Source organism: Phyllopteryx taeniolatus, chromosome 7 (assembly GCF_024500385.1).
Source record: "Phyllopteryx taeniolatus isolate TA_2022b chromosome 7, UOR_Ptae_1.2, whole genome shotgun sequence".
Classification (NCBI taxonomy): Eukaryota; Metazoa; Chordata; class Actinopteri; order Syngnathiformes; family Syngnathidae; genus Phyllopteryx; species Phyllopteryx taeniolatus.
In genome coordinates, this window is record NC_084508.1 from 5,422,000 (window position 1) to 5,448,222 (window position 26,223).

The 26,223-nt window shown below is 38.7% G+C and overlaps 1 protein-coding gene across 17 annotated transcripts in view; it reads right to left on the reverse strand.

Annotated features, from left to right (window-relative positions):
* Positions 1–26,223, reverse strand: part of kif1aa (kinesin family member 1Aa) — a 50,999-nt gene that overhangs the window by 4,206 nt on the left and 20,570 nt on the right. For 2 of the 17 annotated variants that reach the window (XM_061780104.1, XM_061780101.1), the window contains 27 exons: positions 26,048–26,138; positions 25,823–25,971; positions 25,562–25,740; positions 24,511–24,681; positions 23,975–24,283; positions 21,527–21,812; positions 21,270–21,399; positions 20,255–20,417; positions 19,368–19,458; positions 19,161–19,279; positions 17,802–17,857; positions 17,485–17,691; positions 14,607–14,715; positions 14,253–14,319; positions 13,759–13,843; positions 12,814–12,919; positions 10,160–10,186; positions 6,532–6,558; positions 4,985–5,099; positions 4,473–4,606; positions 3,184–3,391; positions 2,586–2,756; positions 1,925–1,996; positions 1,719–1,840; positions 1,496–1,639; positions 503–695; positions 278–396 (listed from right to left, as the gene is read on the reverse strand). In XM_061780104.1, coding sequence (XP_061636088.1) covers positions 278–396; positions 503–695; positions 1,496–1,639; positions 1,719–1,840; positions 1,925–1,996; positions 2,586–2,756; positions 3,184–3,391; positions 4,473–4,606; positions 4,985–5,099; positions 6,532–6,558; positions 10,160–10,186; positions 12,814–12,919; positions 13,759–13,843; positions 14,253–14,319; positions 14,607–14,715; positions 17,485–17,691; positions 17,802–17,857; positions 19,161–19,279; positions 19,368–19,458; positions 20,255–20,417; positions 21,270–21,399; positions 21,527–21,812; positions 23,975–24,283; positions 24,511–24,681; positions 25,562–25,740; positions 25,823–25,971; positions 26,048–26,138 — 3,650 coding nt within the window. The remainder of the gene's footprint in view (positions 1–277; positions 397–502; positions 696–1,495; positions 1,640–1,718; positions 1,841–1,924; positions 1,997–2,585; positions 2,757–3,183; positions 3,392–4,472; positions 4,607–4,984; positions 5,100–6,531; positions 6,559–10,159; positions 10,187–12,813; positions 12,920–13,758; positions 13,844–14,252; positions 14,320–14,606; positions 14,716–17,484; positions 17,692–17,801; positions 17,858–19,160; positions 19,280–19,367; positions 19,459–20,254; positions 20,418–21,269; positions 21,400–21,526; positions 21,813–23,974; positions 24,284–24,510; positions 24,682–25,561; positions 25,741–25,822; positions 25,972–26,047; positions 26,139–26,223) is intronic. The other 15 variants (XM_061780106.1, XM_061780113.1, XM_061780112.1 and 12 more) reach the window with 15 other exon arrangements.

The window sequence follows — 26,223 nt, forward strand, 5'->3', positions numbered from 1 at the left end:
CTACAGAGAGGGATGCTAATAACCTAATGGATCCGGCTTAGCACTCTCTCTATTCAGGTTGATATCTCGCTCTATGATAGCATGCGGCCTGTTAGCATGTTAGCATTTTAAGCTAATATGTTAGCATTTGATTAATTGTCATTTGTTACAGTATCCAGCGACAGAGGTGGGATGTAAAATCCTTATTGATCTGCCTTAGTGCTTTCAACTCGGGTTACTCTTTTGCTCTCGGTTAGCAGCACGCCAATTGTTAGCATGTTAGCATTTGACGCGTTACCTGATAGTCCCCGCCAGGAGAGGATTGAAGGCATACAGCCAGTCGTGCATGTCTTTGTCACTCATGGCTTGAAGCAATATTCCGCGGTGTTCCGTACACACGGCAAACGTGTTGGGGGTCTGACAAGATAAAAAAAAAGAGACCAAAAATAATAATAATAATAGAGAAGTGATTGGAAGCCAGCTAAGTATCAATCGCTAGTCAATAGGAGACGACCGGTCGCACCTTGAGCATGGCCTGCTGGTCCTCGCTGTACTCCACCTGGGCCGAGGACAGGTTGAGTATGGCCCGCTCCACGGCGTCGCGCTCCGTGTTGTAGATGTAGACGTACGGCCGGCGCACCACCACGTAGCGCTTCACCCAGCCGTTGGTGTGCGGCTCCAGGAAGTGCAGGTAACCCTTCTTGGACACGATGGGGCTGCGAGGAAGGAACAACCTCATTACCTCCTCAAGGGTATGTCTGTACAAGCTATCCGATCATTGGTTTGTTTGTGGATTTCTACACGCAAGAAGTTGCGCCTCTGTCACTACAGTTGTTTTCTTTTCTGATGTCAAACGTTGGGCATCAGTCACTACAATGGACATCTCTTTAACAGTTGCTTTCTTCTCCAAGCATTATGCTTAAGTTGAGCCTCAGTAACTACAGTGGAGAGCTATTCGAAAGTCGTTTTCTTGTAGCCACATTACGGGAACGTTACACATCAGTCACAACAGTGGACTGCTATTTAAAGCTGTATTCGTCTATATGCAAAGTTGTGCATTAGTCACTGCAGTGAAAAGCTATTCCAAAGCTGTTTTTTTTCATGTCTTTCATGTGCATCAATCACCATAGGGGACATCTATTTAAAAGTTGTTCATTTCTATATGCAAAGATGTGTATCAGTCACTACATTATGCTGTTGTTATAAAGTTTCCTTCTACAAGCATGATGTCAAAGTTGCTCATCAGACACTACAGTGGATGGTTACTCAGAAGCTGTCTTTTACACGCATGGTGTAAACGTTGCGCATCAGTCACTACAGTGGAATGCTATTTTTAAAAGCTGCCGCCTTCATGCGTGTTGTAAAAGTTACTGTATTTAAAAGCTGTTTTCCTTTAGATACAAAGTTGTGCATCAGTCACTACGCCACACCGCTATTTAAAAGTTGCTTTCTCCTGTATTCATGATGTATACAGTAAGTTACACATCAGTCACTACAGTGGACGCAACCGCCTCACCTGACTCGGATCTCCTGGATATCGGGGACAAATCTACGTATGCGAGGTTTTCCTTCCGAGGCTGCGCCCGCGCACTTTTTAGCGTCGGCGTCGGGCTGCGCGTCGGGAGTCGGACTGACGGCGCGGGAGCGAGGAGCGGGAGGTCTGCAAAACATTTTTTAAAATGAACATCTATACACCTATAATGTAGCATATTTACAACACATCACATTTAATGTCTGACCTGAGATCGGCGTTGCCATAGCGACCCTCCACCAGGGAAGGACAGGTGGACGAGGGCGTGATGGTGTTGAGGGCGGAAATGGAGGCCGAGTCTCTCAGCGTGGTGACGGACATCTCCGAGATCTGCGACGCACACACGTACACAGACGTGTGTTATGTTATGTGGCTAACGTGACAGGAAGTGCTGGTGTTTGGAACAGGAAGTACCTTGCTTTCACTGGCGCTGACGCACACGTGAGTGTACTCTCTGTCGAAGGAGTGACTGAGTAGCCGCAGACACTGTGTGGACAAAAAGCGCACTATTGGTTATTTATTATACAGTCAAAGTCAACCTTGGCCCAATCATCTACTCCCAACGTTCTTTCATCCAAGATAACGAACAACTATTTTCTGGAGAAAAAAATACATCACCCATTTGCACCTATCTGTGGCTAGCCAAAAATATTTTTGTGTTTTTACGTTTTAATTACTATATATTACATTTTCTTCTTATTGTTACGTTAAATATTGTGTTTCGTCAACTGTGTATTTTTTCTATTCATTTATTTTTGTTTTGTAATTATAATTAATTTTATTTATTATTTTTACTAGATTATTGTGTTTGACTTCTTTTTCATTAGTATTTTGTATGTATTTATATTGTATTTTGTTTTTTTTTATTCTTCTAATTATTATTATTTGTGTTATTATTATAACTATTGTATAATGTTGTATGTGCATTTTGCAATTTGTGTTATTTATTTTTCATTTAATCTGACATTAGCGAAACTGCTTATATAACATAGAATAGAATATAGAATTGGAAAAAGTCAGTAAATGTAAGAGAAATTTTGTTTCAAACAAAAACAGAAGTGAGAATGTATGCGACCTTGGTGGCGAGCTCTCGCTGCCTCTCGGCGGTGACGTCAGACGCAGCGCCCGCGCCCGCCTCGGCCCGGCGGGGCTCCTCCTCCGCCGGCTGCTGAGCCCCCCGACCCGCCAGCAGCAGGGTAGACTCCAGCTTCTCCCGCAGCAGCAGGAAATGTTTGGTCTTCTCCACCTGATAGACAAAATCAAAGAGAAAGTTTCCCCTCGTGTCAGGTCGCCTGACTGCTTCTTGAGTCGCGCCCTTTCCTTTTCCTTTTCCTTTTCCGCCCACCCTAAATTGTTTCATTGTTCTGCTCCCTGCCTGCCAGCCTTGCACCGCGCGCCTTACCGACTCGGAAAACAGCTCACGGATTTCATTCTCCAACCCGGAAGCGCTCACCCTTGGACATAGCGATCTCCATTACCTTCAAGAAACTCATTATTGAATCTGCCCGTTTACCTTCTGACTTTGCGATTACGTCCTCCACACACTCGAGAACCGTAACACCTGGGGGTTGATCCGATTAATCGACATCGACTCGAATTTCATCACATGAGAGTGAAGAAGAAATCCAAATAAATAGCAAACAAAATCCAAAGAAAGAGCAAAAGTGCCTTACGTCCTGAAGCAGGCTGAGCTTGTCGAGCTCCCACTGGTGCTCCAGGATGAGGCTGTCGCTGCGAGGCCTCCACCCGGCCAGGTTCTCCTCACCGCGGACATACGCCACCGACGTGTCCAACACTCGCCGCCGGCGCCGCTGCATGCCCGGACTCCCCGCGTCGGCCAGGTTGCACAGGCTCATCTCGTACACACCCGTCACACGGTTTCTTATAGCAGAAGAAGAAGATGATGATGATTTGAGGATATGAGCTAAGATATGAGGTGTCGTATAGGTCAAAAATAACATTTACAAAAAACTGCATTTCGAGATAGCTTCCGTTCACGCACACGATTTTTGATTCTCTTTTTGATTTTCACACACAAAAAGGCCTCACTTTGACAAAAACTGTGAAGAGAGCTTTTTGCTGACTGTGAGTGTTGACTGGGTTGAATAAGTTATTGACTGCATGTGAGATGTTTTTTTTTGTGCGTGTGAGAGAAGGAGAGAGTGAGAGAGAGAGAGATTGAGAGAAAGAGAGAGTTTTTTTGGTTAAAGTGTGAGAGGTTTGGGTGTGAGAGCTAGTGAGTGAAATTGTTTTTGGTAGATACCAGAAATGTGTTGCTGTGTGTTTCTAAGAGAGCGAGAGAGTTTTTTTGGGATGTGGGAGAGTTGTTTTGTTATGTAAGTTTTTGGGTGTATGTGTGATAGGTAATTAGGGTGAATGAGAGTTTTTTTGGTGAGTCTGAGAAGGTTTTGGTGAGTGTTAATTCCTGTGAGCGAGGATTTTCAGTGCAAGTGAGTTTTTAATGAAAGATGTATGCATGTGTCGTTTGTGTGTGTGATAGAAAGAGTGTTTTTGCTGAGTGTGAGAGTTTTTTGGGGTGATTTTGAGAGTTTTTTTGGGTGTATCTGAGATGGTTGTGGTGAGCCAGAATTTTTTGGGGGCGAGTGTCAGTGTTTTGTGCATGGGAGAGGTTTAATTTTTGTGAATGTGAGTTTTTTGGGTGTATGTGCGAGAATTTTTTTACGAGAGTTACTCGATGTGTGAGAGAGTTTTTGGTGTGAGACTTTTTGGGTGTCAGCGAAAGGTTTTACGGTGTGTGTGCGTTGTTGTTGTTTGGTGGCTAAAGTTTTTTTAATGAGCGTGTGAGAGAGTTTTGTAGTGTGTGTGAGAGTTGTTTTGGGGTGAGTATAAGATGGTTTTGGTCAGTGTTAGAGGTTATTATGTTGTGTGTATGACTTTTTTTTTGTGAGAATTTTTTTTTTTTTGCGTGTGAGTGTAAGGTCCAGTTTTATCTAAAACTCACCCATCCGCCGCTCTCAGGCTTCCCGTGCCGAAAAGGTTGCGTATGGAACGCGAGGCGGACAGCTTGGTGTCGCGAGAGTAGAACACCATGCACACGTCTTTGGTCACCACCGCCGGCTGCGTGCATTTCTCCAGCTGCAACGTCATCAATACATTCACGTATACACGATGTTAAAGTCTGTCTGTTCACATGCTGAACACTAAGCCATTGACCGCAAGGTATGTCGGTGCCCTCAAAAACGAGCAACACAACAAACCTGTTTATTCAATTGAAGAAGTGATTATGTGGAAAAGCATGATCGTGCTGATATGTATGCCAGGTAGCATTAGCAGTTAGCCACTACTAGCGGCACAGTCACCGGACACAAGCGAAGCAGGAATTAGTCATGTCATCATCATTATTCAAGTATTGTTATTAAAGAAGACGCACATTTGTAAGTAGCAATAACGTTGACATCAAACTCCATTCACATACGCACGACGTCAACGTCGGCTTATCCGTTCAAGCGTTACCTCCAAGTAGGCTGAGAGCGTCATGTAGATCTTCTCGCCGCAGGGCGTGACCCGGTTGAGGAGCAAGGAGTTGTGCATGGAGCTGTCCCACGCCGCCTCCAAGCGGTAGAACGTCCTGCGGGCGGTTAATGGTGCTCAATCGATACAAAACACACTGACGGACAGCAAACGATGACATCTTCATGCTGATTGGCTGAGGTGAAGCGCGAATGAGAAAGATGAAGAGGACGGAAAGCAGCTTGAGCATTCAGTCCATATCCAGCAAAAGGTCCATGTACTAGTACACTCTTTTTCATCAATAGTAAGAGAACTTTCGCATACTAGGAGGACAACTGCATGCTCCTAGTGGGTCAAAATGGTGCACTAGTTTACATTTGCGTGCTAGAACCTCAAGTGAAGCAGTACATATTAACTAGAAGAATTTTTAAATAAGCACTAGTAGTACTAGTAGAATGCACTTGACAACTAGTGGACAGTTTAGCCTCACAAATATAGATTATATGGAATAAATACTCTAACAGCTTTCTGGAAAGCCATTTCAACATTTATTCCATATCCTTAAGGTCCATGTACTAGTACGCCATTTGTCCTCACTAGTGGAATGACAAGGGCGCACTAGTCTTACTAGTAATATTGTCTCTACTACTAGTGTCACTTTTGCCCTACTAGTACGCAATGAAACCTTACTAGTAAACGACCATGCTGCTCCAGTAACACTACCAGGCCCGGCTAGTAGCCAGGTGTCACGCACTAGTAGCCTCCTTATCAAACGGCCTCTTATTAAAATGCTCAAACGGCTTTGCATTACGCTGTTTGAGCATTTATTCGATACCCTTGATATCCAGCTTAATGTCCATATACTAGTACAGTGGCCCACCACTATACGCTGGGGATAGTTGACCCCCATTACAATTGCATTGGGAAAAAAATATAAATATATTGAAACCTAAAAAAAATCTTGAATAAGTGGGGATAAACCCCCAATAAGCGTTTTTGGATTGTATTCCCCCTGAAAAAAAGGAAAAACAAAAAGGGGGAAAAAATTGGGGGGGGGGGGGGGGGATGGAAAAGAATTGCATTAAAAAAGGGGAAGAAATTGGGGGGGAAAAAAATGTAAAAAATATGTAGCTAGCCAAACAGCGAGTATGTGGGGTCCACTGTATCCACTTTGTCCTCACTTATTAGGACAACCTTGGCATACCAATATAAAAACTACATGTTACTAGTGAAGCAAAACTGTGGACTAGTTGATATGTGTGCACCAATGGTACTACTAGTGAAGCACTAGATGTTTGCTACTGGAACTTTATAATGTTACTAGTAGTACTAGTAGCACACGGTTGTCAACTAGTGCACAGTTTTACCCCACTAGTAACATGCAGTTGTCCTACTACTAGTACGCCAAAGCTGCCCTACGAGTGAGGACAAAGAGCACACTAGTACAAGGGAGCTGGATATCTTTGATTTGATGGAATAGAGTAAATGCTCAAACGGGTTTCCTTGGGTGAGTGAGAGTGAAGCAGAGGATCAATGCAGAGGATCAATACCTAGGATCAAGTCCCCGACGGGAGATGCTGTGAGGAAGGAGACATGACAGAGGGAGAGGAAGAGTGAGAGAGGCAGGAAGTGTGCTGTGTCCGCTTGTGTGGCCAAGGGTGGCCTTCTTCTTTACACAAAAAGCAAGATCATCAACACTTTGGATGCATACCTTCGTAACATCGTATTTCTTTTATGTATTACTTTTTTACTCAAACCATGATTTTTTTTTTTTTTTCTCTCTCAAAATATTATTGCCCTTTCTCAAAATATTACAATTTATTTTCAAAATCTTGTGATTGGTTTTCCCAAATATGAAGATTTGTTTCCTCAAAAATTATGATTTTTATTACAAGTTGTTCTCAAAATATTATATTTTAATATGATGATATTTGTTTTTCTCAAAACATTAAAAAAAATCTTGAACTAGTATGACTTTTTACTGAATATAGAGCGACTTTTTGTCTTCATATTTTTTTTTTGTTGTGTCTAGAAATATTTTTTACTCAATATATTAGTTTTAGGAAAAATTTTACTTCTTCTCTTAATATATTTAATTACTAAGATTTTTTTTCTCAAATACAATGACTTATTTTCTAAATATTACATAAGATTTATTCCTTAGAAATTATGATTATTTTTCACATTTGTTTTTACATTTTTCTTGAACTGTATAAGAAAATCTTTAATTAATACACATTTTTTCACTCTTAAGGTATGACTTTTTGTCGGAAAAATATTGTTTTTATCCATAAATACTATTATTCTTTTCTCAAAATACATCATTTTTAATCTTGAAATATTAGCGACTTTTTCTCAACATAACACATTTTTCAATTTTTTTCATGGAATATTAAAAACAATATCCAAATATTACACATTTTATTGTCATTATGACTTGAAATATTCAGATTTTTTTTCAGAATATATTACGATTTATTTTTCCTGGAAATACCACACTTTTTTCCCTTGTTTGTTTTTCTGTTTTTCCTTTAAATATTAACATGTTTTTCTCTCAACACAACAAAATCTTGAAATATTACTAGTATGACTTTTCCCACAAAATATGACTTTTTCTCAACACAAACCTTTCGACCTTTTTTTGTGGAAAGAAATCTCGAAATACTACACCTTTTTTTTTTTTATTGTAATATGCAAACTTTTCCAACCCAAAATTTAAACTTTTGATCAGAATACTACAACTTCTGACTTGGAATTTATTCTCAGAACACCACAACTTATTTTTAAAAAAGTCACCTTTTTTCCCCCTCAAAATAATAAAACTTTTTTTCCTCTTAACATAATGGCATTTTTCTTGTAATATTATGATTGTATTCTGGTAACCGCACATCTTTTCCTCATAAAATAAAAATTCTACAATCTTCTCGTAACATTACCGTTTTGGTCTTGAATGGAATGCTACTTTTTTTTTCTTGTCACATTTTCCTGTAACATTTCAACTTAAAACAAAATTACGTTATTGTTGTAAAATTCCAACTTGGTCAATAAAACAAACAAGAGGTTTTTTTTCCCCAAAAAAGATTTTTGTCTAAATATTGTGATTTTTTTTCTCGTAACAAAATGCAAAAAAAATTCAGTGTGGGCCTAAACCAGTCTGACCATATATGTACATGTGCTAAGAGCAACAAAAGCAACACCAAGCCCGACCCCCTTGGCAAAGCCGGCCATGCAGACACACATCAATCCAAGTATGAAGATAAACAGCGGCAACAAACAGCGACAGTGTGACAGTGGAGCTGATGAAGAAATGACCATGAGGGCAGGTCTGAAAAGATGAGGCGTAAAATAAAATACAGTGAACCCACGCTATATTGTCATTCCTCTTTCGTGCCTCTGCTATATTGATCATTTTCGAACGATCTTTTTTTTTTTTTTTTTTTTTTTTTTTTTTTTACAGGACAAGGCAAGTCCGTGATATATACTGTAGTGATACTGTTGGGCATTATCTGAATTTGCCCATTCCTGTTATATTTTTGTCAATTTGCACTGATTAAAAAAATTAATAAATCATAAGGTACTCGCTAGTTACTCAGTACTTACAGTAAGTATTTTTTTTTTCACTGAATACTTACTCAAGTAATTATCTGGAGGACTACTTTTACTTCAGTTACTTTTTTGGCTACTCAACAGACCTCTGCCTTAACTAGACTTTACGTCGATCTGATCGGTGTGATCGGTATTGGCCGATAATTAGCATTTTATGCTGATTAGCTCATCGGCTTTCATGTCATAATTCGCCGATCCGTTCAATGACATCATCGATCGGCTCCCCACAAGACATTTAACTCCGCGTCGCTGTTGCGTATGAATCCAAAAGCTAGTGGCTTAGTACTGTAACTATCTGATGGCCAATAAAGTTTTTTTTAAAAACACGTTATCCGTGTGGGACTATTTTGCGGTGTCTCAAACAAACAACGTAAATTATTTGCAGTCTGTGCACAACTGAAGTACGTTGTGGGGAACGTCATCTAAATGCTTCAACACAAATTTGATCGGGCCCCTGAAGAATGTACACAAGGAGGAGCATGACGCATTCAAGCAACGCAGCGTGGGGGGGGGGGGGGAAGGAAAATCCAAACGGACGCAAACTCTGGACAACACCCGTCCATATAGCCGGGACAGTGAGAAAGTTAGAGTAAGCATTATTAAAGTCATTTAATTGCAATAAAGTAATTTAATTACAGTAAGTTAGCATCCATTATTTCTGTCGTATTGTAATGTTGATCTGACCTAAACCTATGTCAATGGCCAATCCTTGAATAGCCCCTAGAGGTCATTCCTATTTTAACTTTTGTCTAAAATGCTAGAGAATAATTTTGAGCGGTACAGAAAATGGATGGCTGGATGGATACAGTACTCAGTATACAAGTATATACAATACATGAACAAGTCATAAAGTACACAAGTATATACAATAAATGAACAACTCATGTAAATGGACACATTGCTCCATCTCGTGATCGGATCGGTTATCGTTTTTTTTCGCCAAAATCCTCAACATGTAAAGCCTAGCCTTAACATCGATGCTAATTTCCGTTAACTCATGAATGGTGTTTTGTATTATGTGTTAACATTAAACTAGCTTGTTATTATACAACTCTGAGAAGAAAAATAGGAGAATATTTTTTGGTACTTTGATCATTTTTCATTTTCTGCAAATAAACAATAGTTGGAATTAGAGTTATGTTAGCCTTAGGTTATAGAATAAGACAAACATGTTCATTTTACTCAAACGTATACTGTACTACATATCAAATGTAACTGATCATTTTGTAGTGGTCTCTTAAATTTCTCCAGAGCAGTAGCAGTTGTTTGAAGGTTTCTAATTACTGTTACATCTATGCTAATTTACGTATGCCCGTCTATGGCGTTTCGCATTATGTGTTAGCATTAAGCTAGCGGACTTTTATTAAATGAAATGGTACGGTTTGGTTGGATTTTTGGGTGTTTTAATATACAATGTTTATTTGTCTTTTGTTTTCTGTGTAAATTTTACTGTAATCCTCAATTGAGAGTGACAAATAGCAGCTTGAAGCAAGCACGCGTTGGACCTTATTTTGAAGGTAACTCCTGCGATAAACGGGGGTTCACTGTATATAAATATAAAATAAAATATACCTAGGCATGTCCGAATCAAGAAACTGTCTGCAAAAAGCAAATGAATCCAAAAAAACAACAACATTCCATTAGTGGACTGGAGGGAGAGAAATGTTAGCAGCCATTCAAATATTTCATGTTAGTTCTTCAATGCGCAGCAACGCAAAGGACCAAAGGCAGGTCGCTCAGCAAAACGACGGGAAAAAAAAAAAACATACTTTGAAATGAGCTCGTATTCGTCAATGTATACATGTCATACTTGCATATACTGTAACACAGATGTCGAAAATGGAACATTCACGGAACATTTTGGGGGAATCAATGCTAAAATTAGCATGCTAGGCTAGAGGTGTAATAATGAAAATCGTAATTATGCAAGATGGTAAATATGAATGTGCTGCATGTGTTGCTTTCGGGCATTAAACTACTTAAAATGACATGTTAGTGTGATTTCTTTTCACTAATAATAATAATAATAATATGCTGATGAAATGTGTTTTCTGATGCATGCTCCTTGAAATGTAAAAAGAAAACATGCACAATCCTAATACAACGCGAGTCATTTTTTTAACGAAACATTCAGATTTCTTTCGTGAAAGAAAATACATTTTCTTACAATATTAGCAATTTCTTTTCTCACTGTACTACGACCTTTTGTTTGCAATCTTACTACGCTATTTTCATAATATTAAAGCTATTTTGCTTAACATTGCAACTTTTTTTCGTAACAATATGGCTATTTTCTCCTTATATTATGGCTTTCTGGCATAAAATATTACGACTTTATTCTTTTAACCAACTTTTTTTAGTGACTTTATTTTCTTCCTCGGACTTCATACATCAAAAAGAATATTACAGTATATACTGGTGCTGTATGGAAGATTATTTTTTTATGATATACATTTTTCTTTTCAAAGTATTTTTCTGTCAGAAATGTTGACATTTTTTCTACCAAATGTTTGTATTCATTCAAAGTATTTTCTACCTACTCCACAGAACATTTTTATTCAAAAATAAGAATGTTTTTTATTGTTTAAAAAAAATATATATATATTTTCTAAATAAAAAACTACAACGCTTTATACAAAAGATGCTGAGGTTTTCTAACAAATAAGTCTTCTATTTTCTTCATAATACTTTCTCTCTTTAAGAGAAATAGTTTTTCTATCAAATAACAATATTCCTAAATGAACTTTTATTAAAAAATATAAAGTTTTTTATCCCCCCCAAAAATATATGATTTACTACTTCTGTTTAAAAAATATTAATTAATAAGAAATAAATTACTTCCTCAATTGCAAAAAAAGATTTTTTTTATACAACAATATTACTTTTTTGGAAAATGTTACATCTCTTTTTCTTCAAAAATTCAAACTTTTTCTTTTGTGAAAAAAAGTCTTTTTTTAAATCTTTTTCAATCCAAAAATATGACTTTCTCTTAAAAACTATTTCTTCAGAACATCATTACTTTTTTCTATTTTTTTTATGGGAAAAAATACTTTTACATATTTTTATCATGTAATATTACAACTTTTACCATGATATTTTTTTTTCTCAAACTAATGCCACTTTTTGGCAATCAAATAAATAGATAAAGAAAATGAACGACGACTTTTTTAAACCAACATTATGATTCTATTCTCTTAACATTACGCTGTTTTTTTTAAAGTAAAGTAAGTATGAAAAAAATAAATAAAATGAGTGCATAGCCTTTTCAGTGTGCAGCGAGCAGGATGATTTTGCGGTTAGTCGACATGATGCGTGACGATGAACGGGATGACGGACGATACGTGAAACGACAAAGGTGAAAGCAAACATCGGAAGCTCGCACAGCTAGTGTCACGTCAAGTCGCGGCGACCATCTTGCATGCCACGTGCTGTAACGTGCACAATTGAAGCTAAAGGCGCGTATGGAAAGCTGTTTGACCATTAATTCCATATCCTTGCTATCCATGTACTAGTACGCCCTTGACACCACTAGTAGGCGCACTAGTAGAATGACTGTGTCATCTTGACATCTGCGCGTTACTAGTACTACTAGTGAAGCGCTAAATAATAACGAGTACAACTTTTATGTCACTAATAGTACTAATAGCACTACTGGCACTATTAGTGAGGTGCTAGAATTTCTATAATGGCACTAATACTACTTGTAGCACTACTAGTACCACCAGCAAAGCACTAGATAACTAGTAGAATTTTTATGTCACTTACAGTACTAGCAGTGCTAATAGTACTACTACTAGTAAAGTGCTAGATGTTAACTACAACTGTAGTAGACGTTTTATAATGTCACTAATAGTACTTGACTTTCTGAATGTCACTGGTAGAAGTAGTGGCGCTACTAGTACTTCTAGTGAGGTAAATAACTAGTAGAATATTAAAATGTCATTAGTAGTACTAGTCGTATGCAGTTAACAACTAATGCACAGTTTTGCCTCACTAATAACATGTAGTTGTCCTTCTAGTGTGCAGTAATGTCATACAGTCGTCGAAAAAATGTTACTAGTATGACAGTCGTTCTCCTAGTGCTCCGAATTTTCTTAATGGTGAGGACAAAGAGGGTACTAATACATGGATATAAAGGCTATAGCATAAATGCTCGAACGCTTTTCTGTAGGTTCTGATTGTTATTTTAAGACGTGTGGGCAGGAATGCTAACCAGGCAAACGTACCTGTCGTCGTGCAAGGGCCTGACGTAGCCGGCGGACAAGATATTGAGGGACAGAATGTTGGGGTCCAGGATGCTCTCGTCGGATTCGGGGGTGTTGCGAAGTCGTCCTGGTGTGGACCAATAAGAAGAGCAAAAATATCAACATACAAATGTACGATGTACAGTGAACCCCCTGCTATATCACGGTTCATCATTCGCTACCCTGAGAAAAATAAGCACTGCATGACTTGAAAAGATGACGTAATCCACCTCATTTAATATTTTTGCTTTGTTCAAGACAATGAAAATGACTCATTTAGTGTATCCTGAAAGTTTTTATTTCATGTAAACCATGTTGGAACAAATATAACTAGTGTTAGCCAAAACGTTAGCTCCTGCTAACTTAGCTTAGTTTAGTTTAAAGGCACGACAGCAAGGTTCAGTGCTCATACACCTTCACACACACATACAAGCTTCACACAAGGCACAGACTTGTACCATTGTTATTTAACAATGTTTTTTTTGCGTATCTGGTTTATCTGAGAGAAATATATCCCGTACGTTTCAACGGCAGCTCCTTCCGTCCCCAGTAGGCTACCGTCGACCTGGCCTGCACTCTCCGGACAATCGTGGGTCGCATTCGAGGGCTGAATATTACGTCCAGTCAAGGACAGATAAATGTTTAAAAACGTAAATTACTTTAAACTAACCGTAACGTTACCAAAACACTAAGTTTATTCATTTTTCTTACTTCATGAGTGACGGCTTTGTTATACATTTTGCAGTGTATGTTGCAATGCTTAAAGGGTGTCGGTGGGCTAAAACAATTTTTTTCCCTGTGATCTCTCAATATCGCAAATTTGCAATTATTGTTGGTGGATCTGGATCGTATCTCCCGCAACAGACGGTAGTTCACGCTACATCCGATGTACGTTGATGGAACGTCTGAACGCAAGAATGAACGTACCCACAACGAGCTCTCGCACGTCTCTCCATTCGATGTCGCCGCCGGACTCGTGCACGATGGTGACGGTGATTCTCCTCTGGAGACCCTGTACAGTAAAAACCAAAAATTAGGATTTTTTTCTCTCTCATAAAATTAACATTAAAAAAAATTACAAATATTTTCTGAAAATAATTTTCAAAAACAAATGTTATTTGGAAATAATATGACTTCTTTATAACATTGTTTTTAGTAATTCCACTTTGAATGAAAATGTAGGTTTTCTTGGAACATTGTAGTACGATTTTCCTGCCTCATCGTATTCGGCAAAGTCAACTTTTTTTTTTCAACGAAAACAAGTTGAAATATTATCAGAAAAGTTTGTCAAGAAAAAAAGTTTTATATTCTGTCTATTTTTTTCAAGAAAAAAAATTGTATGATTATTCAAAAAAAAATGAAAACGTCGAAATAAGAACGAATGCTTGCCCATCTTGGTGGTGGTAACAAAAGGGACTGACCTGGTGCAGGAGGAAGGTGCCGTGACAAGGCATTCCTCCTCTGTGGTCCACCACAGCAGGGAGGTAACTGAAAAACAAACAAACAAAAAACATATTCATTTATTTTATTTTGAAATCTCTTCAGAATCACAATCAGAATCATCGTTATTGGCCAAGTATGTTAAAAACCCACAAGGAATTTGTAGTTTCAGCCACTCTAGTATTACAGCAAGCCATCATGACAAAATATATATTTAGGACAAAAACACAGGAACACAGTCAATGTAAGCAATGTAAGGGTATGAGTAAATAATAATAATGCACAGTTTTATTTTGACATTTTATTCTGAAGAGACACTGACAGGATATACTTACTCTCCGTTGGCCTCCAGCTCGCAGATCTCGAAGAAAACCATCAGGTCGTACTTGCAGTGGCGCGGACCTACCTGCGGGCGTGCCACCGCCGTCAGCTTGGTGGCCGGCACTAGATAGAAAGAAGAGCAAGTTAAACAGGACGTAGAGCAGGCTACACAGGAAGTAATGTAGCTAGTCATGTGGGAACGAGAGGGGAAAGAAGACAGGAAAGCGGTCGTGGACGGATGAAGAGAAAACATTATTCACACTTCATTCTCATAACTTCTTTCTCAGAAAATAAATGTATGCTAATAATAAATATGAACAAATTTCTTCGAATATTATGACTTTCTGGGACGAAGTACTATTTTTTTTAATCAAATTACAATGACTTTCTCAAAGAAATGTTACTGTTCTACAATAGTACCACATATTATAAAAGGTCCACTTGACCTTGACCTAAATTCAGAAATTCATAAATAATTTATTCTTAATACTTTTTTCATTATATTTTTTATGTCACAAAAAATATACTTTTTGTCTTGGAAATCTTTATTTAGCTTGTAATCTTTTTTGGGGGGGAAAAAAACACTTTTCTCCCTAGGAATATTCAGATTTTATGAAACATGATGACTTTTTCCCAGAAGAGTTTTTTTTTTGGGGGGGGGGGGGGGAGAAGACTTTTGCGAGAGGAGAGAAATTTTACTTTTTCTAAAAATATTCAAACTTCTAAAATATTACTTTTTTCGAAATATTATAACTTTTTTCATGGAAATATATATGTATTTTTTCTTCAAATACTACAGCTTTTTTTTTAAAGACTATTACAGAAAAAAGTGTGGCGGCACGGTGGCCGACTGGTTAGAGCGTCAGCCTCACAGTTCTGAGGTGCGGGGTTCAATCCCCGTCCCCGCCTGTGTGGAGTTTGCATGTTCTCCCCGTGCCTGCGTGGGTTTTCTCCGGGTACTCCGGTTTCCTCCCACATCCCAAAAACATGCATGAATTGGAGACTCTAAATTGCCCGTAGGCATGACTGTGAGTGCGAATGGTTGTTTGTTCCTATGTGCCCTGCGATTGGCTGGCAACCAGTTCAGGGTGTACCCCGCCTCCTGCCCGATGACAGCTGGGATAGGCTCCAGCACGCCCGCGACCCTAGTGAGGAGAAGCGGCTCAGAAAATGGATGGATGGACAGAAAAAAGTGGGGGGGAGGGATATTGCGACTTTGCTCAGAAAGAAATTGATTTTTCAGGCGATTATTTTTTTTCTGTCTTTTAAAAAAAAATTACTTTTTTTTCCAGAAATATGAATAAAATTGTTACTTTTCCATTATTGAAATATTGGTAGCCCTTTTATCTTTGTAGCAGTCCGAGATTTTCTTTTGAATGAAACACGGTTTATCAAATAAATTTGTACATTTTTTTCTAGAACTAGCACTACTTTTTGACCCTTTTGAAACATTGCGACTTTTTGCTTGAATGAATACTATGAATTTTCTTTAAGACATATGAATAAATTATTACTTTTGGAAGAAAAATAAATAATTATATATAGTTAAAAGTCTCAATAGTGCCATTTTGTATTGAAAAAAAAAAAATATTTAGGTGAAAAAAAATCTCCAATAGAGGGAAGAAGAGGAGACACTCGGCTCATTTCCAACATCAGAAAACTCCTTAAAAAAAACAGAAGCCGAAGCCTTTCAGTAAAGGTGAGAGCTGACAATTGAACCAAGTCTGTGTGGTCCAGAGGAGGAAGAGCAAGGGGAGAGTAAACACACGCGACACCAAACGAGCCAAAATCCAAGTGACCAATCCTGACACATCAAACAAACACTGTTTTCATGTCACTTCACTTTTTTGTTTCTTCAAACTGAAACCGGAGGCACATATTCTGAGCTGGGGTGTAACTATTAACAGTGTGCTTTTGTTGAGAAGAGGCCCACTTTCGATTGTCACAAAAGACTGGATTTACACAAATTGATTACAGACATACAGTGTATATGTGTCGTTAAGACAAAATAGTACTGTACATGTAAAAATACTGATATCAGGTACAGATAACTTGAAAATACATTGTTGTTTATTCTCTGAAAAATACGTGATTTTTCTCTAAATATTTTTCCTTTTTATTTTTTTCCGCTAAATCTCATTAATTTTCATGTACAAATTTAGCCGTTTTTCTTTGATTATTGTGACCTTTTTCTTGAAGAATACTTTATCTTAAAACTTTTTCTAAATACGTAACAATTTTCTCTTAAAAATACAGTTTCTTGAAAACATTTTTGAAAGAAATTCTTGAAAAATTTGTTTTGAAAAGAGGTAAATGTATTGAGGTAAAAAACTAACTTCTGTAAAAATATTACTTTTTTCTTGAAAATTATGCAATTTGTATCTAAATAGTGTCACAATTTTATGACAAAAATATTTTTTTTCAATATAGTATTAGGATTTATTTTACTTAAAAAAAGATGACTTACTTTAATGAGACTTTTTTTTCTTGAAAAAATATTCTATTTACTGCTCAAGGAAAGTAGTATTGTTCAAACATTGCAATTTCTTTCTTGGAAAATATATTTAAAAAAAATAATGAATGGAAATACTGTATTTTTCCATCAGTATTATAATTTTGTTGAAAAAAACATTGTTAGGTTTTAACGAAGAAAAATATCACTGTACTTTAAAAAAAAAAAAAAAAGAAACAAGCAAACTGGATTCATAAAGTGTCATTTTTGTACGTACTGTAGTATTCTTGTGTTGGATGTGGGCCTAAAGGGGCGTGGCCAAGTGAATGACATCAGCTTGGCCGGTGAGACGACGTGTGAGTGCATTTGTAACAGTCCATAAAGTGAGTGACATAAAAAAAGCCTAGCGTCAGGATTGTCTGGGATCATCGTGAACCAACCGGGCGTCTGCGCTTTAACAACAGAACAAATGGAGGCGGGCGCGGCGGCCCACGCGGGCTCGTTCGCTTCCGTCAGGAAGGAAGCGGCCAGCCCCGCAGCGGAGAGGGCGTGGCACGACAGAGAGTCCACCAGCGCCCCGTTGAGCACGTCGGGCACCAGGTAGCGGATCAACTCCAGCGCTTTCTCCTGGTTCTGCTCCGAGTCCGCTGCTCACAGCCAACGACACCAACATGACTGACACGCGCCCGGCGGCACACCATCACGACAACATCCACATAACAGAAGTGTTGTGCTTGTTTGTTTGTTTGTTTTGTACCTGGTTTGGACAGAGGCATCACACGGGGGAACTGCCTCCTGCAGGGCCGCAGTGGACTGTGGAGAGGGAAGAGGGTGTGAAAATAGAAGTTGTTTGAAGGTTTACAATTAAACATCTATGCTAATGCCCAATAGCCCGTCTATGTATGTCAGGATTAAGCTATCTGACCTTTGTTGATGCTCCGTGTGTGTGTTAAGCAGCGTTTTATTTATTATTATTTTTTTTTTTTAAAGGTTTAGAATCACTGTAACCAATGTGTTAATATCCGTTAGCCGTATATTTTTTGTTTTTTTTTGTTAGCCGGTTTATGGCATTTTGCACTATAAGTTACCATTAAGCTTACAGAAAACGAAATTATATCATTTAGTTTGGTTGAACAACTCAACATTAAGACTTAATTCCAGTAAAAAAAAAAAAAAAGGAGATTGCACCTTTTTCTCATAACATAAAAAAGTCATAAAGACAACATATTTCTTATTGCATTTAAACTCTTTTCTTGAAAATATATTACAATATACATTTTCATTAAAATATTACAGTATTTTCTCACAATGTTACGACATTACATTATTCTTGGGCCAATACACATTTTTTTTCTCATATTATTACAACTTTTTTCTGAAAAGTGATATTTTTTTTATTTGTGAGATTTGTATGATTCCCCCCAAAAAAACAAACAGTTTTAGCATTATGCCATTTTATGTGTATTCTTTTTTCTCTCTGAATAATACGACTCTTATTATTGTAAAGTTGCTCATGACATTGGTCATTTACCCCATAACACCCAAAATAAATACCAACAAACGTTTTTTCTTATAATGTTACTTAATTCTCGTAACATTACATCTTTTGTTTCCTGAAACAGTACAATTTTTGTCATAACTTTTTCCAGAAGAAAAAAGGAAATCTACAAATATTATATAAACAGTATTAACTTGTATATTATTTACTATATTAGATATCTTTAATTATATTATTAACTGTTATTACGATATAAGATTTTTGTTTGTCTGAATACTGCAACTTCAACTTAACACTATAACTATTCTAATTTCTCATCATTATTTTTGTCGAAATATTACAACTGTTTTCTCTGGACAATTTGTGTTTTGTTCTTATACATTACCACAAAAAAAAAAAAAAAAAGACTGTCTATATTTTAAATATTGCAAATATGGATTAAATTATTTCCCCCCCAAAATTGTACACAATATCCCTCATCAACGCTCAAAGATTCGTGCAAAAATGTCTCCAATAAGTTGGGTCACTTTGCTATAATGCTATATTGTCCATAGAATTTGGATGGGCTTACTAGAAGAAAACACATTTTATATAACAACAGAGAATAGAAAGTGTTACCTAATGACATCTTTACATAGAGGAAGAAATGCTTGTTTCTGGTAGTGTCCAAACACCTCAAACACGATCGGCTGACTGCTGATGTAGTCCACTAACGATTTGGTCACTTCAACGGCGATCTGCAGAGAAACACAGCCCTAATGTGAGCTACTGACGAGCTAGAATAAGTTCCGACACCTCATCATCATCATCATCATCGGTTGTTACATTCTGCACGTGGTAAAAGCCCAGCGGGGGGCCACGGCCCGTGTTCTTCAGGGGTTCCGTGGAGAAGGCCTCGTCGTGCCGGTGGATGAAACTGCGCACAGGATAAGACAACACGTTCAAGATAGCACGGGCACACCTTTCAGGTGCAAATGATAACACACAAAAATGTGCTTCATGAAAAAAATGCTTTCTCTCTAAATGGCTTTTTAAAAGATAAAATATTATGTAATTCCTTGAAAAATATGACTTTCCCCTTGAAATAATGTTACTTTCTATTAGCAAGACCTTTGTGTTAAAAGTTGTCATTTTCATCCACATTTTTATTGAAAAAATATTTTTTCACAATTACAACCTTTTATATAATAATATATGGACTTTTTAAAGAAAAATATTACTTGCTTTGATGACTTCTTGAAAAAAAGACTCTGACAAATATGACTTTTTTCTAGAAACATTTTTAAAATTGTCAAAATAGTTTTTCTTTTTCTTTGAACATTTTTTTCATATAAAAATATCTTCTTTTTTGAAAAAAAAGACATTTTCTGTTAAATAGCTACTTTTTCCCCCCCCCCAAAATGTAATTTTGTTCTGTTTGTTTTAGAACCCTCTTTTATCTCTGTCATTGTGTTTGGTGTAATGATGAACAAGCAATAAATTGATTGAAATGTTTTTTTTATTTTTTTTATGAATGCCATTTTCAGTTACATCTTGTATTTAAAAAATACTTTTTCAAAACTTTTTCTCGGAAAAATACAAGTTTTACTAATAACGTTGACTTTTTAAATATTTTTTTCTGGAAATAAAAGGATGTTTTCATAAGAATATAGGAAGACTGTTGAATCAAAGAGACTGTGGTGTTCAAGATGAATCGGGGGGAGATATCTTACTTGAACTGGCAGAAGATGTCAGCGTACTCTGCGGAGATGCTGGAGGCTTGTAGCACGGTCACACGGAAGGTGAAAATGTTCCCGATCTTTAGATGCTCCGCCATCACTTCCACTTGGCCGTCCACTCCCGACTTCCCCGCAACGTCGTCTTCATTACCGCCAGCTGACACACACACACAAAAAAACATAAGCCAACAGCCTTGATTCTCGATTACACCGGAGTCCCTCAGAGTTCCATCCTTGACCCAATTCTATTTTAATTTTACGTTTACTCTGCGTCAGTTGTTGAGCCGCTTTTAATGAAATGTCATACCACTGCTATGACAATTATTCTCAGATTTATTTCTCAGCCAAACCCAATAAGTCACACCGGCTGATCTCCCTTCATGAGTGTTTAGCCACTACCAAAGAGTGGATGACCTAAATTGTTCATCATCTTAACCCTGAAAAATCTGAAGTTCTTTTAAATGGTCCTGAAATCTTTGTCACTGTTGCTGCTCAGTTTAATTGGACCAATTCACCAGAACATTACGTCCACTGCTAAGAATCTCCGTATCATTTTCAGTACATCACATTTGACCATCATGTCAATCGTCTTGTCCACTCCTGCTTTCTGCAGTAAAGAAATATTGCTAGAATAAGACCTATTGTGCCCCCTACGGTTCTTGAATAATTTATCCACACGTTTATCTTCCCCCGGTTGGACAACTGTAACTCCCTGCATCACCTGCCTCAGGCAGTCTTCTCTAAACTGCTTGCAGTTCATCCAAAATACAGCAGCTATACCTCTAACAAGAACTAGCCGCAGGCTCCACATTACCCCGTTCTTACATCTCCCCACTGGCTTCCGGTAAAATTCAAAATAAACTTCTCTCTTTGCTTTACACCCCCTCTACAAACCTTTACTTACTTTGCATCCCCTTCCCATACCTTAAACTCACCTCACCGCGTCCCCTATGTTTTATGCTCGTCACGCCCCTACATTTTTCCCCCCCTATAGTATAATGACCCTCACATGTGTTATTGTTGACTTCGTCCGCCGAGGGTCCTGTCTCTGCGCTCTGCCCCTCGCCCTCCACGATGCGAAGCTCCTCCTGGGAGACTTCGGTACAGGACAGGCCTACCGAACAGGACTCTGACTGGAACTGCAAGGAATACGCAAAACATACAGAGTTAATACATTGTTGTAAGATGACGTTTGAGATCCAATGATTTCATGCATTCCACACACCGAGTACCACTAGAGGGAGCCGTAGTGCGCTGTTTACATACCTTTTCATACTGTTGATCCTCAAAGGAGATTTTGGCAGTGCCCGACTGTCGCACCCCCGAGCCGTAGTCGGGCGCTTCCTCGTCGGCTGGAGGGGCGAAACAACGGCATTCACCGGCCAATCGCACGCAGCCCTGCCACACAGCCCCGCCTCTTCGCTGAGCCTTACCCGATATGGCCTGCACCGCCACACGCAGGAAGCCCTTGACGTCGCCTTTCTCGCTCACGATGGCCACACGGTGCACCAGAGGAACGGGGTACAGCAGGTTGCTCAGGTACACAAATGATCTAGACGGGAAACGGAGACAGAAGAAGGACAAAATGGCGGAGTCAAGCGGGACAAGAAGGCGGATTACAATACACTGAAAACACTGAGCTGCAAAGCAACCAAACACAAGCTGGGACTGCTCTTGAGCGATGGCCATGGCTGCCCTTTACTCTTGCTTTCATAATTCATATCTAAGTTTTTTTTAATTTTTTTATTCGGCTTGTGTTAGCTCAGGGATTACCCAACTGTGGTGCATCCACGGGGTCCGCTAAATTAAAAATGTAAAACACGCCTGATAGAACAATTACACAAATTTGTTCTTCTTTTTTTTTTTTTTTTTCAAAAATAAATCAGTTAAAAAAGAGCATTTCATCAAAAACACGCCTGGGGTGTGGCAGATTCAAAGCGTAATCGCAGTATGGTATAAAAGTACCACTTATACTTCTCTCTTTCATAAAGGTTGTGCCAAAATTAAATAAATATAAAGCTATTTAAATAGCCAACTACCATCTAAATGACTATATATAATTTTCCATTCATTATTTGCATATATATATAATATATAACTATATAAATTATATAGTTTAATGACATTTTAAGGTAAAATAAATATATTACTCGGCCAGGAAATACATATAATGGTTGCAAAATAAATTATTATTAACTAAGTAGGTATTTAATATTTATCACAATTTAATTAATTAATTGACAATTTAATGCTTTATTTTACATAAGTTAGTTGCCTTTATATTTTTGTAATTTGGCACAAAAAACATACAACCATACAAATTCCATTTAAAAAGTTAAAATAAATAGTTAAAAATAACATAAATCAATTAAAAAGGTCACAAAACAGGAATCGGGAATTAAATACTTATTCATTATGTTCATTGTATAATTTAAGATTACATTACGCAACCTAATTAATTAATTAAAGAAAAATAATTAAATAATAAAAAAGGTCATGAAATGTTATTAATAGGTTCAATATAAATATGTAAGAGAAATATATAAGATTACATTTTACAAGTGACTTAATGAATGGACCTTTTAATACATTAATTACATTTTTAATGAATAAATTCATGTTTTAATTGAAGTTGGCTTCCTATTGATTTAATTTTGGCATGACTTTCTTCGTAGCTTTGTTTGGTTCAAACGGCCTAATACTTCAAGCACCCTCTGTTGTTTGACTGCTGACTTTTTCTTTTCATAAGGAGTGTATATTAGAAATAGCCTAACATTTATATTAAATGTTTTTGAAATGTTGCTTGTCACATATATTTGGACTGCACCACGTGTTCATGTGCCAATTTAAGGGGGGTAGACATTTAAGGGTGTCAAAAAAGGGGGACGGCGGGGGGGCAGGCTTATGACAAGATTGGTGAGGTGTTAAGAAAGGCATGCTCAGGACAAAAAACAAATTAAATAATGCTTTTCTTTTGACGTTCAAATGACACAGAAATCCTCATCATCAGACGGGGGAGGGCGGGGCAAACACGGCTCAGCCACACAGCCGACCAATCAAATCAAAGGGGACCTCACGGAGGCCACGAGTAGGTCATGAAAAAAAACAAAACAAATGCATTAATTAAATAAATCAAAATGAAAGGACTTGTGCTCTGGCATGCCTAAAAGAGACGGCTGAGGTAGAAACCAGCTCTTTCAACTTGAGATAGCAACTTCCAGTGTGTCACTTTAGTGTGGTTAGACACGTCAGATGTGACACACACACACACACACACACAAGCAATACAAGCAGGTCTTTGAGCGTCGACATTCCTTGTTATGATCCCATCCCACCCCTCTTATATAACATGAGCGTTAGGTGTGTTACAACTGCTGGCAATGAAAATGGGATTGAGGACAGGAAGTACTGATAAGAATAAAAGCCCAGAAACGTCTACTCCCGCAAAAGACATTTGCATAGGAAATATTTGAAGTTATATCATTTGGGGAGGTTCACTGTACACATTTGAACTATTTTTTTTTAACTCCTTTACCAAAAACCTTGCCCATCTGCCTGATTTAAAGCAAAAGTTTTCCCGTCCCTTGACATAGATCCATCCGAAAAACACACACACACACTTTATCCTGCCCGTTATCCGTTTCAAGGCGTCTCAGCGTGAAAGAGCTAGTTCCCCCCGTCAGCGCACGCTCTCTCCCCGTAAACCTCACCAACCTTCCCACTACACTGAATAATGGCGAGCGGTCGTAAAAGGGATCCTGGCCTTCGCTGGAACCTCGGCACAGTTCTCGCTCCTCCTCCTCATCCTCCTCCTCCTCCTCCTCCTCCTCCTCCTCCTCCTCTCCCGCCAGCTCCGAAGAGGGCTCATCCAAAAAGATATCGTCATCCAGCTCCTCAGACTCGTCGTCCTCGCCGCCGCGAGCCTCCTGCTGAGGGGAGTCGGTGGTCTCGGAGGCGGAGAGGGTGGGGGACGGGGTGGGGTCGCTCATGCGCTCGCTCATGCACGTGTTGAAAAGAGGGTTTCTGGGGGAAGCGGGTTAGTGGAGAGAAAGCACACACTGAACATGGATTGACCCCGCCTGTTAGTGGACGCACACCAGGACGGGATGCAACAACAACCAGGCGGGAAAATGTGTTTCGCCACGTTCGTCAAGATGATGAGCTTTGACATCCAGAGGGGGGAAAAAGATATTTTTAGGAATGGGGTAATGAGGTTTTTTTTTTGTGTTAACCACACGGTGAAAGCATACCTGCCCACCAGACGGAACCAAGGGAAGCGGTCGTAAAAAGGGTCGCCGCCCGTCATGGCGCCTTCGCCGTCGTCTGTGGTGGAATTCATACCCGTCGCTGAAGCAACAGCGGTGGTAGGGGGAACCTCAGCGGCGCGGTCATACATCTCTCTCATGAGATCCAGTCTCTGCCTGCGAGGATAAATTTGTTGTGGACAATTGTATTGTGTCGTAATTGGAGTGGAACATATTGCATTTTGGTTGGAGTAGATTGTATTGTGTATCGTCGCTGTCGGGCGAAACCACATTTGTCGACACTATTGGCCTGTCCCCCCATCGTCTGTTATTTTTATGAATTATTGACCAATTGAAAGGCCTGACAGTAGCTTGAGAACAAATCTACGATCTCTTTCGAACACTCAACTGTCTGAGAAATGTAAAACTCCATCGATTCCCCTCACACTGCGGGAACCGTGCGGCATTATGTCACCTCCAGATTAAATGTCTGCCAGTATGTAGTTTACAAAAAAAGAATCCACAAAATATTGCAATTTGAGTGAATCATATTCTAATTGGAGTGAATCATATACAGTAGGATCATAATTGTACTGAATCGTGTCGTATCATATTTGAATGGTATTGGAATTAGTCATTGGAATTAATTATATTGCATTGTAATTTTATGATAATGCAACTTGAGTGAACTGCATCACATAAAAATTGGAGGCAACTGCATTGTAATTTGAGTGACTCATATGGCATCGTAATTGTGATGAATCATATCAGAATCAGAATCAGAATCCTCTTTATTTGCCAAGTATGTATCAGATTTGTATGAGATTGTAATTGGAGTGAATCATATCGCATTGTAGTCGGTGTGAATCGTAACTTACTTGGAGGGACTCGTATAGCATCATAATTAGATTGAATATGGCAATTGGAGTGAGTTAAATTAAATAAATCTTAAATTCCCGATTAAGAGTCAAGCTTCAATTTAAAAAAATTCCTCTTTATTGCAAAACGTTCCAATGGAAAGTTAGCAACTTCAAAAATTTGGCAACTCTATGAATACCTGAGTTTTTCTAGCGTCCAGTAGTGAGTGGCTCCATTCTTCTGGTCCTGCACCTCCACAGCCACGATGGTTTGCGGAAAAATTCGCCTCTCGCGCTCTTTGCTGACCTCAGGCGTCAGCAGGTCGGGCGGGAGCGGCGAGTATAGGGTGTCAGTCAACAGCACAAACTGGAACTGAACCTGCGGGGCGCATGCAAAAATGCCTCATTAGCGTTACGGCGGCTAACGGTATGGACGTTGTGGCCACACGGCGGGTTTTCACCTTCTTCTTGAGCTCCACACTGATGGCGTTGGCCTCCTTGAGGAAGATGGCGTTGCCCCACAGGAGGTCCCGCAGGGAGGTGAACTGGTAGCACCTCCACCTGCGAAAGCTCCACTCCGCCAGCTCTCGTTCACGCTCGCTCCAATGAGCTGTGAGACGGCGCCAACATTGACGTTCAGCTTTTACTCACACGACGTGCAGGCGTCCATTCGCTCCATGCGTTACCTTCCTCTTCGGGCTCCTCCTCTTCCTCGGGTGCTTCTGGGTAATAACGATCTACCTGCTTCTGAAGGGCCTCCAGCTTGCTTTCGTAATCCTGAAAAATACCACAAACTTCACTCACAAGATAATGAGATCCAGTGTAAAAATTATATTTGCAATAGTGCACAACTATACTCTAC